The sequence below is a fragment of the Crassostrea angulata genome, chromosome 8 (assembly GCF_025612915.1).
Source record: "Crassostrea angulata isolate pt1a10 chromosome 8, ASM2561291v2, whole genome shotgun sequence".
Classification (NCBI taxonomy): domain Eukaryota; kingdom Metazoa; phylum Mollusca; class Bivalvia; order Ostreida; family Ostreidae; genus Magallana; species Magallana angulata.
Window position 1 is genome coordinate 46,318,443 of NC_069118.1, and position 17,669 is coordinate 46,336,111.

The following is a 17,669-nucleotide window of genomic DNA, read 5'->3' on the forward strand; positions in this document are numbered from 1 at the left end:
TTTGCTTAAGATTGGCAATAAAGAATATTTCTTATCGCAATGAACGTCTGCTCTCCAGACTCTGATTTCACAATTATTACAAACTTAAGTTTTTACCTAAGTTTAATTTAAAATCCTGATGATTTACTCAGCTGAATTTTTTGTCAAATTGCGTTTCACAAAACAAACTAAGTCAGTTCTCAGATGAGGTGAATTTTTTAGTTAGCGGAGTCAAGAATTTTCATTGTCCCAGTTGGCCCTTATATAAACTCCACTTGATTCAAAAATCGTTCAGGTGTGAAATCGGGTTTTTCCCAAATATCTCGAAAAGTACTTATGCGATTTCAGTAGAATACTAAGGATGATCTTTTTCTACATAGATCTCTATAATATCAAAAAATGACCGGTGCGAAGTAGAAAAGTGACCCGCGTAGAATAATGACTGGGGTCATTTTTCGACCTAGAATAATGACCCGCCATCATTATTCTACGCAGAAAATTGATCCCCCGGTTATTATTCTAGGAAGAAATATGACACTTTTGCCTGAGGAATAAGTGTCATTTTCATATAAAAATGAGCACACTCTACATAACGGAAAGTGACCCCTGTAGAATAATGACCCCCTTATGGATTAAAAATTTTCAGTTTAAATTTTTTAATTATTTGTGAAATAATCTTTACAATATTCTATTTTTTATTGCAGTTAACAGAAAGTAACATTTATAAAAATCCATATTCAAATAAACTTAAAGTGAAAGAAGAAGTATATCTTAGAAAATAAAAATCCTTCTGTTAAAACAAGATACTGACGAATTGTATCAGGGCATGGTTGTCATATTAACTAGTTACATTTACGTGTATCTCATTATTACGAGCGACAACACATTAAAATTATTTCGAGATACAAGACACTATAAAACAAATTAAACTCTGTTTATTGGCGATGAAAGAGTAGACTCGATATTTCCCCTACTACAAACTACTGGGTATGCAAGTGCACCACCAAGAATTCATGATGGAATCATGAAAATTATGAAGAGTTCATTCCATTGTTAGGCATTATAACCATGCTGAATTTAGCAGCCACTAACAGCAAATAGAAGCTATAACGGCCAATAAGGAAAATTATCGAAGTACTGAGAGTACTCGAACAGAAAATATATTAACTTTATCATCGGCCTACTTTAATTAATAACAAGATGATTAATGCATCAATAATTGTAGGAGCATTGACAACTTTGAATGCAGTATGGATCGCCTGGATAAGAAATATAAATGCGTCTTGTGATCAAAATCAAGAGATATAAACGTAAAAAGTTGTCCGTTCTAACAAGCTAAAAAGAGAGGACTGGCTCCATTCTTCTCATATAAATTATTGTCTGCTCCAGTACTATCAAATCTGTTTTACAAACTACAGATGTATATAGAGAGGAGTGGCTCCGTTTTTCTTGCATAAAATAATGTCTGCTCCATTACTCAGTAAAAGTGGTACAGTGCTATTATGTCCGCTATAACTAGCTATATAGAAAGGACTGGCTCCGTTTTTCTTGCATAAAGCTCCATTACTCAGTAAAATTTTGACAATGCTATCATGTCTGTTTTGACAAGCTATAAAGAGAGGACTGGCTCCGTTCTCCTCACATAAATTAATGTCTGCTCCATTACTCAGTAAAAGTTGTACGATGCTATCATGTCCGTTTTAATAAGCTTTATGGAGAGGACTGGCTTCGTTCTTCTCACATAAATTAATGTCTGCTCCATTACTCAGTAAAAGTTGTACGATGCTATCATGTCTGTTTTGACAAGCTATAAAGAGAGGACTGGCTCCGTTCTCCTCACATAAATTAATGTCTGCTCCATTACTCAGTAAAAGTGGTACAGTGCTATTATGTCCGCTATAACTAGCTATATAGAGAGGACTGACTCCGTTTTTCTTGCATAAAGCTCCATTACTCAGTAAAATTTTGAAAGCTATCATGTCTGTTTTGACAAGCTATAAAGAGAGGACTGGCTCCGTTCTCCTCACATAAATTAATGTCTGCTCCATTACTCAGTAAAAGTTGTACAGTGCTATCATGTCCGTTTTAACAAGCTTTATGGAGAGGACTGGCTTCGTTCTTCTCACATAAATTAATGTCTGCTCCATTACTCAGTAAAAGTTGTACGATGCTATCATGTCTGTTTTGACAAGCTCTAAAGAGAGGACTGGCTCCGTTCTCCTCACATAAATTAATGTCTGCTCCATTACTCAGTAAAAGTTGTACAGTGCTATCATGTCCGTGAAAACAAGCTATATGGAGAGGACTGGCTCCGTACTCCTCACATAAATTAATGTCTGCTCCGTTATTTAATAAAAGTTGTACAGTGCTATCATGTCCGTGTCGACAAGCTATAAAGAGAGGACTGGCTTTGTTCTCCTCACATAAATTAATGTCTGCTCCATTACTCAGTAAAAGTTGTACAGTGCTATCATGTCCGTGTCGACAACCTATAAAGAGAGGACATACTCCATTTTTCTGACATAAATTAATGTCTGCTCCGTTATTTAATAAAAGTTGTACAGTGCTATCATGTCCGTGTCGACAGGCTATAAAGAGAGGACTGGCTTTGTTCTCCTCACATAAATTAATGTCTGCTCCCTTACTCAGTAAAAGTTGTACAGTGCTATCATGTCCCTTTTGACAAGCTATTAAGAGAGGACTGGCTCCGTTTTTCTTGCATAAATTAATGTCTGCTCCATTACTCAGTAAAAGTTGTACAGTGCTATCATGTCCTTTTATACAAGCCGTATAGAGAGGACTGGCTCCGTCTTTCTTGCATAAATTTATGTCTGCTCCATTACTCAGTAACAGTTGTACAGTGCTATCACGTCCCTTTTGACAAGCTATTAAGAGAGGACTGGCTCTGTCCTTCTCACATAAATTAATGTCTGCTCCATTACTCAGTAAAAGTTGTACAGTGCTATCATGTCCGCCTTGACAAGCTATATGGAGAGGACTGACTCCGTTTTTCTGACATAAATAAATGTCGGCTCCATTACTCAGTAAAAGTTGCACAGTGCTATCATGTCCGTTTAAACAAGCTATTAAGAGAGGACTGGCCCCGTCTTTCCTGCATAAATTAATGTCTGCTCCATTACTCAGTAAAAGTTGTACAGTGCTATCATGTCCCTTTTGACAAGCTATTAAGAGAGGACTGGCTCCGTTTTTCTCACATAAATTAATGTCTGCTCCATTACTCAGTAACAGCTGTACAGTGTTATCATGTCCGTTTTGACAAGCCGTATAGAGAGGACTGGCTCCATTTTTCTGACATAAATTTATGTCTGCTCCATTACTCAGTAAAAGTTGTACAGTGCTATCATGTCCCTTTTGACAAGCTATAAAGAGAGGACAGACTCCGTCCTTCTCACATAAAATAATGTCTGCTCCATTACTCAGTAACAGTTGTACAGTGCTATCATGTCCGCCTTGACAAGCTATATGGAGAGGACTGACTCCGTTTTCCTGACATAAATAAATGTCGGCTCCATTACTCAGTAAATGTTGCACAGTGCTATCATGTCCCTTTAAGCAAGCTAATCAGAGAGGACTGGCTCCGTCTTTCTTGCATAAATTAATGTCTGCTCCATTACTCAGTAAAAGCTGTACAGTGCTATCATGTCCCTTTTGACAAGCTATTAAGAGAGGACTGGCTCCGTTTTTCTCACATAAGTAATGTCTGCTCCATTACTCAGTAACAGCTGTACAGTGTTATCATGTCCGTTTTGACAAGCTATTAAGAGAGGACTGACTCCCTTTTTCTGACATAAATTTATGTCTGCTCCATTACTCAGTAAAAGTTGTACAGTGCTATCATGTCCCTTTTTACAAGCTATAAAGAGAGGACAGACTCCGTCCTTCTCACATAAATTAATGTCTGCTCCATTACTCAGTAACAGCTGTACAGTGTTATCATGTCCGTTTTGACAAGCTATTAAGAGAGGACTGACTCCATTTTTCTGACATAAATTTATGTCTGCTCCATTACTCAGTAAAAGTTGTACAGTGCTATCATGTCCGCCTTGACAAGCTAATAAGAGAGGACTGGCTCCGTCATTCTTGCATAAATTAATGTCTGCTCCATTATTCAGTAAAAGTTGTACTGTTTTATCTCTTCGTTCTGCACCTGATTCTCTATGGTTATAGTCTCCGTGTTCCTGACAACCGTTACCAGCTGCTAATATAAGGGGCTTCCAACCACCGTTATCGACGGTCTTTTCATTGACTTTTACATCTAACTTAATTAACTCACCAAGTAATTCATAATTATGGAACACTGATACAATGTGAATAGGACAAAGTCTTCCCCATGTTTTTTTCAAAGATTCTTTAGCATGGTCTTTTAAAGCAGTTAAAAACAATTGTATTGAACCATTGCAATACAGTGCAGGAATACATATCATATAATCAGTTTGCATTTCTTGTAGATTTTTAAAGCAATATAGTGATAGTTGTGTATGACAAAACGCAATGAGAGCAAAAAGTGGCGATACTTCACATTCTAAATTCAAAAAGGAAAGTTTAGTCAGAACTAATTTTTTAGATGTCTGGTAAATCTCTTGTTTTTCAATTGCAAGTTTCTTGGTTTCTAGCAATATTTGTAGATGTTCGGGATGATCTGTTAACTTTTCTTTCAGTACTTTAATTACTTTGACATTCCTTAGACAAGGGTTGAGTACGACATCTAACAGGCGTTCTCCAAACAATTCAGTATAAAGCCTATCTCCAAGTTGTTCAATGTATCTGTTACTTAGACAAATAGTGAAAGGGTCGTCGTGTTCGTCACAATCTCCTAATTTTACTCTTTTTCTGAGGAAACCGATATCAGCGTACATTATTGTTTCTTTGGGATAATCCTTCCCGAAAACAAGGGTTGTAACCTCCATTACTAAATCGTGATAGAAATGGTACGTGTCTCCAATTTTCTTCACAAAAAAATCTTTTAGGGAGTTTAGGTTGTCTCCAATAGCTAAAGGTGGCGTGTTCTCTGGTAATCCACAAAGTTTTAACGTGTGTTTGAATTTGTATTCTGTGTCTTTATTTGCAAAAACATCGCTTTCGCAAAGATCATCGTTAAAAAAGACAAGGAGAGCCAAAGCACAATATTTACTCCTATCTTTGTTTCTGAACACTTCTGTTTCCTCTTTTAGCCTTGTTATGGGTTCTGTAAAAAAGCTAACGCCCTTTTTTTTGTATTCCTCATTGCTAGAATATAATTTACACAATAACGGGAAATAACTTTCTACTTCAACGATCTTATCACACTCTTTGTCGGATAAATTCATATTGAGTGTATATTGTTTCAAAATCTGCCGTTTTTCATTAACTGATAACTTATGTTTGCTATTATCGATGTTTATGATATGTGATTGATTCACGAGATAACGGGCCAATCTATTATCATAAATAATATGATTTCTACACGACATCACAAGTTTTGCTGTTCGTAGGTATAACTCCAATTCTTCTTCACATCTTTGCCATGATCTATTTAAAAGTTCATCAAAAGATCCTTTTCCAAATGGATCATTGAAAACACAAATGGTTTTATCTTTTTGAAATCGACTTGAAGAATATTCATCCAGGATGTCTTCTACCTTTTTTACTCGTCTTACAGTCCAGCCCTGTTCTCTGTATTTGAGTGCAATATGTTGAATAATGGCTGACTTTCCGGATCCTGAGTGACCAGCTACAACTATCAGGTTGTTGCTTTTAATTATTTTTTCTACTTCTTCGAACGCCTTTGTCGAAATAAAACAAGAGTCTTCTTGTTGCCATTGATCAAACATGTCCTTTTCAATTTGTGATTCTACAATGCAAAAAAATAACAAACCATTTACGTTTAAATAGACACAATTTTTAAGTTAAGACTTAAAAAAGGGAGATCCATATCTATACTGTAACATTTGAACACTCACATGTTCTAATTTAAATCGGAACTTGAAAAAGCGTTCCAAAACCGTGCCCTTTACAGACAGTGCTTTTCTGCTTGGTTTGATGGTTTTGTGCCCCCCCCCCCCCCAATATTCTTTTAAAATGGTTTAAAATGGTTTTACGGTGTGTACATGTAATGTTTTCGCCTTTTCGACCTCTTTTAGTCACAGCTCAAAGTACGACGTTGTTTTGTCAGGTGCCCCCCCCCCCAAAAAAAAAGAGAGCTTAAACAGTTTCTGTCACTACAAATACTACTTTTAGAGAAAGAATGGGGGTTTCGTGTTTTAAAAACATATTTACTCATTTTGTTCTGAATGAAACAGAGGCCCCAGGCCACATCACTCACCTAAGCAATAATAGGCACGATAAAATCAGCTTCATGGAGTCATTATACAAAATATATGGACAATGTTGTATAATACATGTAGATCTTATACCAAAAATCTGTTCCCTGGATATTCTTATATTTCTATTCAAGTCCCTTTTCTAACAGGATAATATTATAGTATTATCACATTCAGCATTGCAGTTCTCAAAAAGTCACTTAACAATTGTTTATATACAGGAAATAAACCTACATCAAACTTTGAACCCCTTGTTAGGCCAAAACAACGTCCAGGGGCCAAAGTCTAAACAATATGAAAGAATCAGCAATATAAAAAAAATGCTTTCATATAAGTAAAAGCATATATAATAACATTTCAGTTTTTGTGAATAATTAAAATGTTTTCCGTTGTACAACTGAATCCACGAAGTATTCCTAAAGATTATGATTTGAACAAATTTGAATCTACACTATCTGAAGTTGCATTTCACTAAAGCTACAGCTTTTCAAGGTATTTTTTTTATAGATTTAAACATATTTTTCTATATATTCCTATGTAAAAATTCCCACCCCCTGAAACCCCATTTTACCCCCCCCCCCCTCCCAGGGAACATGATGGTTCTTGAGAAGAATATCTTTTAAGATTACTCTATATTATCCTATGTAAAAACTCGTCCCCCAAATTGTGGACCCACCCTACCCCCAATAGTTATGATTTTCACAGTTTTAAATCTACACTACCTGAGGATGCTTCTACACAAGTTTCAGCTTTTCTGACCTAATGGTTTTGGAAAGAAGATTTTTTATGATTTACTATGCATTTTCATTATTAAAAATGCAACCCCTCATTGTGGCCTCATCCTACCCCCGGAGTTCATGATTTTTACGACGTTGAATCTACACTAACTGAGGATGCTTTCACAAAAATTTCAGCTTTCCTGGCCCCTTATGGTTTTGAGAAGAAGACTTACTCTATATATCCTATGTAAAAAGTCGACCCCCCCCAATGTGGCCACACCCTACCCCCGAGGGTCTTATTTTTCACACAACTTTGATTCTACACTACCTTAGGATGCTACTACAAAAGTTTCAGCTTTCCTGGCCTGATGGTTCGTGAGAAGTAGATTTTTGGAAATTTCTCAAAAATTCTTAATAATTCGTAGATATCTCCCTTTGCAAAAGGGTGTGGTCTTTAATTTTGACAACTGTGATACCCCTTAGCCTTGATGCTTTGTGCCAAGTTTGGTTCCAGTGGGTCTTGAGAAAATGTTAAAGCATGTGAGAAGTTTACAGACAGACAGACAGAGACGAACGACAGACAAAATGTGATCAGAATAGCTCACTTGAGCTTTCAGCTCAGGTGAGTTAAAAAAAATCCATGTGTTGACTCTTAGTTAACTCAATCTACGTGCAAATCGAAAGATTATTCGCGTTTATAACGACATCGCAGGTGCCCTGTCTTAACTATATTCTCAGTCTTCAGTCTTCATGTGTTCTATAAAAATCGTTTTATACATCAGCAGTCTTTGTAACAATGTAAAACAAGAAAATGTGGATCTGCTTCATTCACTAAAATCTATGTGAGGCAAAACCGCAGGTCTTGGCAATTACAAAAGTTAAAAAAATGTGTAACTGCGCACGTAGTATACGATTTTGTCTAAGTAAAGCGCTTTTGCAAACATCCGATAGTAATACTATACAATATTCAGCTAAAAAACATGTATATAAAAAGTACTTCAATATGAATTACACTCCCAACTACTATTGAAATAATTTATTTAAATAGTGGTTTTATTTCAATAGTTGTTGCAAAGTGATTATTCTATTTAAATACATTCCCAACCACTATCGAAATAATTTATTTCAATAGTGGTTTTATTTCAATAGCGGTAGCACCACCCTGTCCTTCCAATGAATACAAAAAAATAGAATGAGTCAACCTTGGAGCAATAGACGATATGTATTTTAAGAAATTTAGCAGATTGGACAATACTCGTTAACATATCACGTGACTTTATTTATCGCCAAATTCTCACCAGTTATGGGAAAGCATTCAAAAAGAAAATCCATTGATACAATTTACAAATAGGCATTGGGTATCCTTATAATTGAAGGTAAATGGAATAAATCACGTCGAACACGCTTACTGAAATCCATGTCACCTGACACGCGTTACATACTAGACGAGTACATTAAGTTAAGATAATGTACACCAGTTAAACAACATCAATTTATAATGGGAAAGACTCGCTGAACTTTTGCGGTTTAATTTTATATAAGTTACAGATGAGAGCAGTGAGAAACATTTTCTCCTCTTTCACTTATAAATAGATGAAGGACAAAAGGCTCTCAAATGTGGGCAAGAACTAAAGTCTACGGAGATAAAATGTAAACAGTGTATTACTACCATAAATAATGATCTATATTTTCAATGTTATTGTATTTCATTGGATAAGAAAGAAATTGTATCAGAAAGCAAAAATCAAGAATAAAGTACATGAAAAATAAAAAAGAGTAATTCCGAAATCAATTTCAGCTAAGCTATTTTTTAAACCCAAGTTTTGTTATGATTCATTCGTTAGTTTTAAGAACATTCTAAACGATCTCCTACCCTCAACCATTTTGATAACTCGAAATTATCCGTATTTTTATTAGTCCCCTACCGGTTTTCACCGGAGGGGACTATAGCTTTCCTCTGCGTCCGTCTGTCCGTCTATCCGTCCGTCCGTCCATCCGTCCGTCCGTCCGTCCGTCCGTCCGTCCGTCTGTCTGTCTGTCTGTCCGTCCGTCTGACCCACTTCAGTTTTCCACACTTTTTTTCTTTATGCGTTTGAGGAATAATATGAAATTTGCAGAGCAGCTTCAAAATGTCAAACTACAATACAAGTTTACACTTTTGTAGCGTCTGGTTGACATATTTTCGAAAAATACATTTTTTTATATTCCAATTTGTAATGTTCGGGTTCGTTATCGGGCTCGGTGTATCAAATAAACGAGGAAAGTATGTTGTCAATAATAATATCGTGCATTTCTTGGACCATTCCTTTTATTGTTTCTAACAAACAAATAAGTTCTGTTAAATAGTGTCAAGCATTGTGTTGTAAATTTAATTGACAGGGTTTTATGTATTATTACAATCGGGTTCGTTATCGGGTTGGTCTGTTGAGACGGTAAGAAATGATATTCTGCATAACAGTGCATTGTTTTCACAAATTTCTACAAACCGGTAGGGGACGTGTATTGCTTCTGCAATACTCTCAGAGTGCTTGTTTTATTCGTACCATAGACCTGCTTCTTATTATGACAAATATAATTGGCCTTTTATTATATTTCTAGACTAAGTATATTAATCCATTATATCCATCGTAGGACAATTTGCAACAACTTTGTAGAATGCATGGACAGCATTTTATTTCCTTTCATTTGTAAAGTTTGGAGGACGAATTACATTTGTTGATGTAAAAAGTAAATATTTTGAGGCTGAGGGTCGGAGAACCTTAACTACAAGTATTGTTCCCTCTACTGGACACGAAACAGTCTATACACTTGTCGATACACTTGTTTAAAAACAATTATTTAAATGTATAGGTACCAGTAGGTCATTGCATTTAAGAAACATGGGTAATCCCAGACAATATAGTAGTATATAATACAATATCGTATCACATAATACATCACAATATTGCAACATATATCATATTGCATAATATAGTATGATGATGTAATGTATGATACTGCATCATATGTTATACATGATATGGTATTGTATCATATGATATTATCATTCGATATAACATTGTATCATATTTGAAAATACAATAGCAAGTGATGTAATAAAATTGTATGTAGTAAAATATCATAACATATAATACTGCATCATATTATACAATTTTATATATATTACAATTTCATAGATTATACAGTTTAATGTTATAGAATAATATATCATATTCACCAATGTAATATTATAAATTATCGTATGATATGATATTATATATTATACAATATCGTACTATATGATACAGTATTATATTCTTATTTCATAGGTAAAAGTATTATGTGATAAATAATATATAATATTTTATTACATGCTTAGTAATAAATACAGGTTTGTTGCATATGTAATACAAATGATCATAAAAACTCGTATCGGCCCCCGGGGCTGACACAGGTTATCAGCCCTATGGCTGATACGGACTCGTATCACACACCTTGAGGAACCCCTCTCCTTTTTTTCGATTCGGCATTTGCGCATGTTTACAATTGAAAATTAAAAATGTTGTTCGTCAACAATTTTAAGTGCAGTTAAAAACTTCAAATGCAATAGAATGTTATTAAAGCTGAGGAAATTTCGGTTCTGTAAATACATGTTTGGTAAAACAATAAGATCTCAAATTTTCATTTAATGTATGTACAGACTACTTTCAAATAATATTAAAAATCAATTTGTTCTAGTTGATATTTTTTTTTTTAATTTTATTACTAAGTTTGTAAAAAATACAATATTAGATACCCCTTTTCCATAACACAGCCTATATCAGCATTCGGCCCTCGGGATAATGGAGTCTCGGGCTGAAACTGGCTTTGATATGGAAAAGGATAATATCATGTATTATTCTCAATGTAGCATATATAACAAAAGTGTATCATATCATACAATACCATATGATAGGAGAACACGTCTTTCAAGCAAGTGTGAGTGAGGTAGGAGAATGTTTAAGCACCCTTGATAATGGATATTAGGCTCTGCATCTGAAGCTACCTCTGCAATTCATTTATGTTGTAGTTAAAACAACTATGCAAGTTATTATCTATAAAACACATAACCTGTTCCAAAAAAACTAAACCTCATCAAGCATCCGAAATCTATAGCTCAGATTCAGCATTCAAGCCTGTCAGTGTCATAGGACGCACCATCCATGAACATCTGGTGAAGTTAAACCAGCAATAACTCAGGAATATTAATCAGAGAGCACCTGCTCCAAAAAATTTACCCAGCTCTTAATTCCTCCAACATCCGAAACATATGGATCAGATTCAGCATTCATATCATAAGACGCGCCATCCATGCAAGTTTGGTGATGTTAGGACCCATAAAAACTAAGATATATTTTAGCATCCTTTATAATGTAGACCATGCTCTGCATCTGAAGCTACTTCTGCAATTTATTAATATTATAGTTTAATTAACGATGCAACTCTGAAATAGTGTATTTTGAGTAGAGCATATAATGATGGTACAACGCTTTTTTTTACAGTGGTTTAAACACTAGTACAAAAATCACTGAAAATTTCAAAGCTCAATAATTTAATTCAGTTCAATTTTAAATTGTGATTGGCAAACTACATTCTTAATTGGAGAAGAATTATATAATGCATTAGATACCGTTTAAAGCTATACACAATTGTCAAGGATGCATTTCCATAAAGAGACGATTCATCAAGAAACAATCAAGGCAAAAGAATGAGGAGATATGCAAGAAATTGAAATTTAAGGGATTGCATATTATTGCATATTTATTGCATATTCTTATTTTTTATAACAGCTAAATTACAAGCCGTCGGCAATCCTTTCACTTTCAGCTCAGAGTTTACCTACCTTCTTAGCATTAGCATAAAACGCCAGGTTTTATATATATATATATTTATATATATATATTCTTTTCATGTCCAAAGAGCGTATTTTGTTCGATATAATCATTTAAATCTTAAACTGTGTCCCTTTTAAAATATTCATTCTTAAAGTGTTACCAATAAACATGGTAAAATATGAATAAAAATATGCATATTTTGAATAACTGTACCTTTTGTAGTTGATATCTTGATTGACTTTTTCATCTCCTCTACATCCTCTGTAAGAATGAATATTAAATATATAATCGTATAATATTATTTCGGATTCTTTCTTATATATTTAAGAAATAAAGTACGAGTTTTCGTGAATGTGGCAGAATAACCTCCGAGGTCGAGAAATGTTGTTTTGAAATATAAAATCCGATGCGTTAGCCGAGACTTTTGTATTTCAAACAACATTTCGAGACCGAGGAGATAATTCTGCAACATTCATGATAACAAGAACTTTATTTCTATTCTACTAATTATAACAGCCCAGTATTTCTACAGATTGATTCTCCTGTAGAGAGACGATCTAGGTCATGTTGACGGCTGTTCCGAGAAACCCCAATAGTTTTGTGAGCGATGTTTACATATGTATAGATTAAAGGAATCGCATGCAAACGACAGAATTTTTCTTTGGATTTTAAATACTCTCGATTTATTTATGAAATATCTTAGAATCATATTCTTTATATTTTAGGTCAATTTAATACGATTATTACTACTACACTTCATATATTTTATGTAAAAACATGAGGTGAAAATGTGGTAAGGAGGTCCTAGGAACAGCCGCATTGATCTCTGAAAAATAATTATTTGAGGCAATACACATCATGTTCACAGGAACTAACACGTGAAATTGACATGGTTTTAAAACTTTTTACGGTTTAAAGCTGTACTTTCATGATCATTGCGAGACAAATTTCTGATCTGATAATTTACTGATGACGTTTGTGGTATATTGTAGAATAATGTCCGCGGTATCTCTTTCATCTCGGCAATAAGTATAGTTGAATTGCGTATTAAACACGGTGATTGCCAGTTTTGTGAATATGCAACTTCACTTGATGCATATTTTCATCACTAAAGCACACACATCTTCTTATTGAAGGTGCGTCATGGTACATTGTTATGTAAATTCACCAAAATAAGCGATGTAACTATTATATATTTATTAAATATTATGATCCATTTTGATAAACAATCTTGTCTGTTACCTTGCAGAATTGTAACGTCAGTCTGTAACCCTTCTATAGTCTTCAGTGTGTCTATGTAGTGCTGTATCGACACAGGGTCCATACAACAAGTTTTTAATTCGATCAGAGTGTCCTGGTATTTGGTTGTAGTCCCTAGATAGCCTTCCAGCTCTTTTACAATTTGAGAAATATGATTCCATTTTCGTTCAAAATCTGGTTCCGAGAGAGAAAAATCAGTACCATGTCCATACCATTCGTTTCTTAAAATACGAATTCGTTCTATGTTTGCCGACACACTTTTATCAGTTGGATCTGGGTTTTTTCCCCATGTGTTTTTATGAGGAGGAATTGAACACATGTTACGCAAGAGAAAATAGAGCAACGTAACATCAAAGACAGTGTAGTCTTTGCCATAGACAATCCGTTTTTGTTTTTCACTAATAGAAGGTTTGCCCTTTTGAGGTACGTAAGTTTTAACTTTCTTTTCCAAGTCAGGTGGAGATATCTCTTTTGCAAGAACGTCGCGTAGCACATCCATGCAGGGACCCAATATAGCCCGGGCAAGTCGAGCAAGATGTGTTGTCCCTGTGGTCGATTCATATTTTGATAAGGACATCCTTTCTTGTTTGTAGCATCAACAAGATTTCCTACAAAAATATATATGATAAAAATGTTGAAAAGTTTTGTTTAATTTCAAAAAATTTTATAAGGGTATATAGATGTTTAAGGTGTAAAGTTTGTTGCTCGCTGCTGCAAAAAAAGCCGGCGAGGGAATGTAGTAATAGCAAACAAAATACACAATATATAAATAACAAAAGTTTTGACTGCATCCCAAATTAGGACCTAAACCTTGCTGACCTAATACTCGGAATTACAGTTCTGTGGGTATTTTGACTTGTGTTAGTATTTCAAAAGCTTTAGTTAGAACTCAGAGTCAGAACTATAGCACGTATGTTACAACGCACTTTGAAAAAATTACACACTTTGAAAAGGAAATTTTAGAACTAAGTCAACGCACTTTGAAAAAAGATCTATTTTTTCAAAGTGCGTTGATGTCGTCGATGTTAACGCACTTTGATAAAAAATTGTTCAGGGTTTGGTCGAAATAATTATTACTTTTATATATCTTACAAATAATTGTTTAACTTTTTAAATTTCAAAAGGAGATATTTAAAAAACAATCCAAATGCATTCACAGCTAACTTGATAAACTGTTTCTCGGTTAGAATTTGTATCTTTACTCGGAAGCATATGTAGTTTGACAATTTACACATAAAGAAAAAACTCGGGAGATTTTAATTACCCAAATTTTAACATAAACTGCATCGCTTAGCAATTGTCCTTTTTTAAGTACGCAGCAAATATTTTTCTTATCTGGTACATTGGGCTATCTCAGAAACGAAAATGATTTATGTATATTGATAATGGAGATCAACGTATAACATCTTTCATGCATGAATTACAGTTTGTAGTAATATCGAAAACATATGGCCACGGCACCCCATCGGTCACCTGTGTAACATTGGCCATAATTCTATTCAAACAGTCACCTCTAATCAAAGCAAACTTTAAATACTATAATATATTTAAGCCAGCGGTGTTTCAGTGGTGGTATCAACACTTAAGAATATGATTCTTTGAGATTTTTAGAACATGTTATACTATTTCAAATTGTAGTACTGCAGTTCTAAATAATATTTTACACAAACATATTTATCAACTGATACTGATTTTTTAACTTTACCTGCGACCCATTATAAGTTTGGAGGGATGTTATGGATTAAATCAAATTGCTTCTACATTTAACACACTATCCAAATAATCCCTTGAAATTTAATTGAGGGTGACCTGTAAATGCACAATACAGTTTAGGAAATTTATTTTTCATCCCGCAGGTCAATTAAATGCTGAAAAATGACTTTTTTTAAGCAAACATCGTTTTAAAAATATGTTAACATATAAGCATTTTTTAGCCAAATCAACTCTTGAATGATTTTAAATTAACTATGGGGGTCAATCGGTTGAAAACAAATGATGTTTTTGATATAAAAAAAATACCCCTCTTCAATTTTAACAATAATAAAATCATAGTTAGAAATGTAAACGATGATGCCGTGTTGATGCAGATTAAGGTGTCAGAAATTTTATTTTCCTTCAGGGGTCAACGAGATGCTAAAAAAAAGACGTTTATCCCCCCCCCCCCCCAAAAAAAACCAAAAAAAAAACCCATGGTTCTCAAAATTCCTCAAAAAATACTCACGAAAGGGGAGTAAACAATGAAGTTTATCCCGTAAACTCCCCACACAATGTTTTAATTATTTAATTTAATAAAGTTTCATCAATTTACTTATAATCCTGTGGTCTGTGAGATCTTACAAATGCATTTACATGTATCCTGGAAAAACTTGCCCGCATAGTTCTCAAATTCCTCTTACAATCTTCTCAATAAACAAATTATCTCTTGTAATATATTTGCACAACAACCACTTTGGAATAATACTCTGTTTGAACATAAGGGAAAATCATTATTTTTCAAAAACTGGGTAATGAGTAAAAAATTTTTTGTTAAAGATTTATTCAACAAAAATGGTGAATTCAAAACACTACAAAAACTTTCAAATGATCTAAAAAAGAAAAATAATTGGTTGTGTGAATACAATATTTTAAAGAAAGTAATTGAGAAAAAAAGTGAGTGTTTTGATATGAAGTGTTGTTTTTATACAAAAATACTGAAAAGAAATGTTTATAATTTTCATAAGGGAACATTTGATATATTCGATAAGAAATGTAAATTCTACTATGTAAACTTGCTTCATAAAAAATTCAAACCACCTTGTTATCAATCTGCATTTAACAATTCATTTAATATTGGTAGAGATAATTGGAAAGATATTTATGAAAGAAAGGTTAAGAACATGTTTGACAAAAGACTTAGTGAATTTAATTATAAGTTGTTAAATAATATTTTGAATTGTAATTCCTTTCAATACAAATGTAAATCAAGGTCTAATGCAAATTGTGAATTCTGTCCGTGTGAAAAGGAGGACATTAAGCACCTTTTATTTGATTGTATATCTGTACAAAGATTGTGGCAAAGATTGAATAGTATTTTGAATTTCGATGTATGCTGGAAACACATCATTATATGATTCTATTTAAAAAAAAATCAAAAACAGTATTTTTAAATACAAATATATCATGTATCATATGTAATTTATAAATATAAAATGACATGTAGAATGAATGAAACTGAAAAACTTCAACCACATCAATCTTGGTTCGAAGGACTCGGGATCTCTTCTTACAATTTTACAGTATCAGAATCATTCTTGATTGGTATTGTCTTTAAAATAAACAAGATAGTTATTAACAATTATAAAGTCTCCCAAACAAAGCAGGGCAATCATTAGGGTAGGAAGTACCACATCAGTCAAACTCTATATATGAAGAGAATACAAAACTTGATTATTGTATGTTTAACCTATGCCCAATGAAACAAGGAGAAAGAATGACTATTGTTTAGGAGTGAGGATTTCAAAAGTTATCAAAATATATCTTATATTTTTCATTTTAGAGAAAGGGGGATATATTTTGTTAAGAATAAGATCTGAAAGTTTTATGAACTAAGCTAAGCGAAGTAAGATTACTGATATTGACCAAACTTGTCTGACATTTACTATACATTAACTGTACCTCATTGTACCTTTTACTGACTTTCACTGTGCCACACTGTACATTTCTACTGACTTCGACTGAACCCCTCTGAACGCCACTGTACAGCACTGACCAGCACTGTACCTCTCTGTACGGCACTGTTACAGAGCACTGACAATCACTGTGCTCCATAGTACGCAATTGTACCATTGATTTGATCATGAAAAATACATTTATTCTGAAAATCTTCAGTAGTATTTTTTCTTCGATATCCACTTTTATTATGATGTATATAGCATTAACATTATGTACATTGATAGGAATGAACTAAGTCGTTAAATTTATTTAATACATTTTTATCATTTATGAATTCTTAATGTTTTTGAAAGTTACGATCATAAAATAATGACAGACACGAAGCATCATTTTTGAAAGTGGGAGGTTTTGGGGGAGGAGAATCATCAACAAAATCTTGACAAGCAAAAAAAAAAGACATATAAACCTTAATCCGTGAGGGGGTGGGGGATGGGGTGGGCTAAGTTATATACCTGAAACTTCAATTTGACTCTTTATTTCCGTTTTTTATTCCATTTCTTTTACATGCTCCCAAAAAAGTTGGGGGGAGGCAACTTTATGATAATGTATTTTTTATATCTAAATCTAAGAAATATGATTGCTGCGAGAAAATGTTGGGGAAGGGGGTTTCACCATCTCTAAGGATTTCAATAGGCATGTCATTAATCTAGTCAATTAAAAAGGCGCTATTATTTTGAGTTTTGATAGAATAAATTCAGAAAGTTGTTTATTCTATTATTTCAAAAATAAAATCGTAAATCTAAACACAATTAAAGGAAGTAAAAAAATATTCAGCACTCGGAGATTGAACCCGGTTTGCCTGCGCACATGTCCACGACTGTAACGAC

The 17,669-nt window shown here is 33.7% G+C and overlaps 1 protein-coding gene across 1 annotated transcript; it reads right to left on the minus strand.

Moving 5' to 3' along the window:
* Positions 1 to 1,679: 1,679 nt before the first annotated feature.
* On the minus strand, positions 1,680 to 13,734 carry LOC128161019 (uncharacterized). The gene is made up of 5 exons (XM_052824284.1): positions 13,114 to 13,734; positions 12,085 to 12,132; positions 3,699 to 5,830; positions 2,092 to 3,501; positions 1,680 to 1,913 (listed from the first exon to the last, which is right to left on the minus strand). The coding sequence occupies exons 1-5, from the start codon at positions 13,706 to 13,708 to the stop codon at positions 1,680 to 1,682; spliced, it is 4,419 nt and encodes a 1,472-aa protein (XP_052680244.1). The 5' UTR covers positions 13,709 to 13,734.
* Positions 13,735 to 17,669: the final 3,935 nt, after the last annotated feature.

Coding starts and splice junctions, on each gene's coding strand:
- LOC128161019 (XM_052824284.1), bottom strand. CDS start 13,708: ATGTCCTTATCAAAATATGAATCGACCACAGGGACAACACATCTTGCT. Junction 12,133..13,113: donor TGACGTTACAATTCTGCAAG/GTAACAGACAAG, acceptor TCATTCTTACAG/AGGATGTAGAGGAGATGAAA. Junction 5,831..12,084: donor CAAGATATCAACTACAAAAG/GTACAGTTATTC, acceptor TTTGCATTGTAG/AATCACAAATTGAAAAGGAC.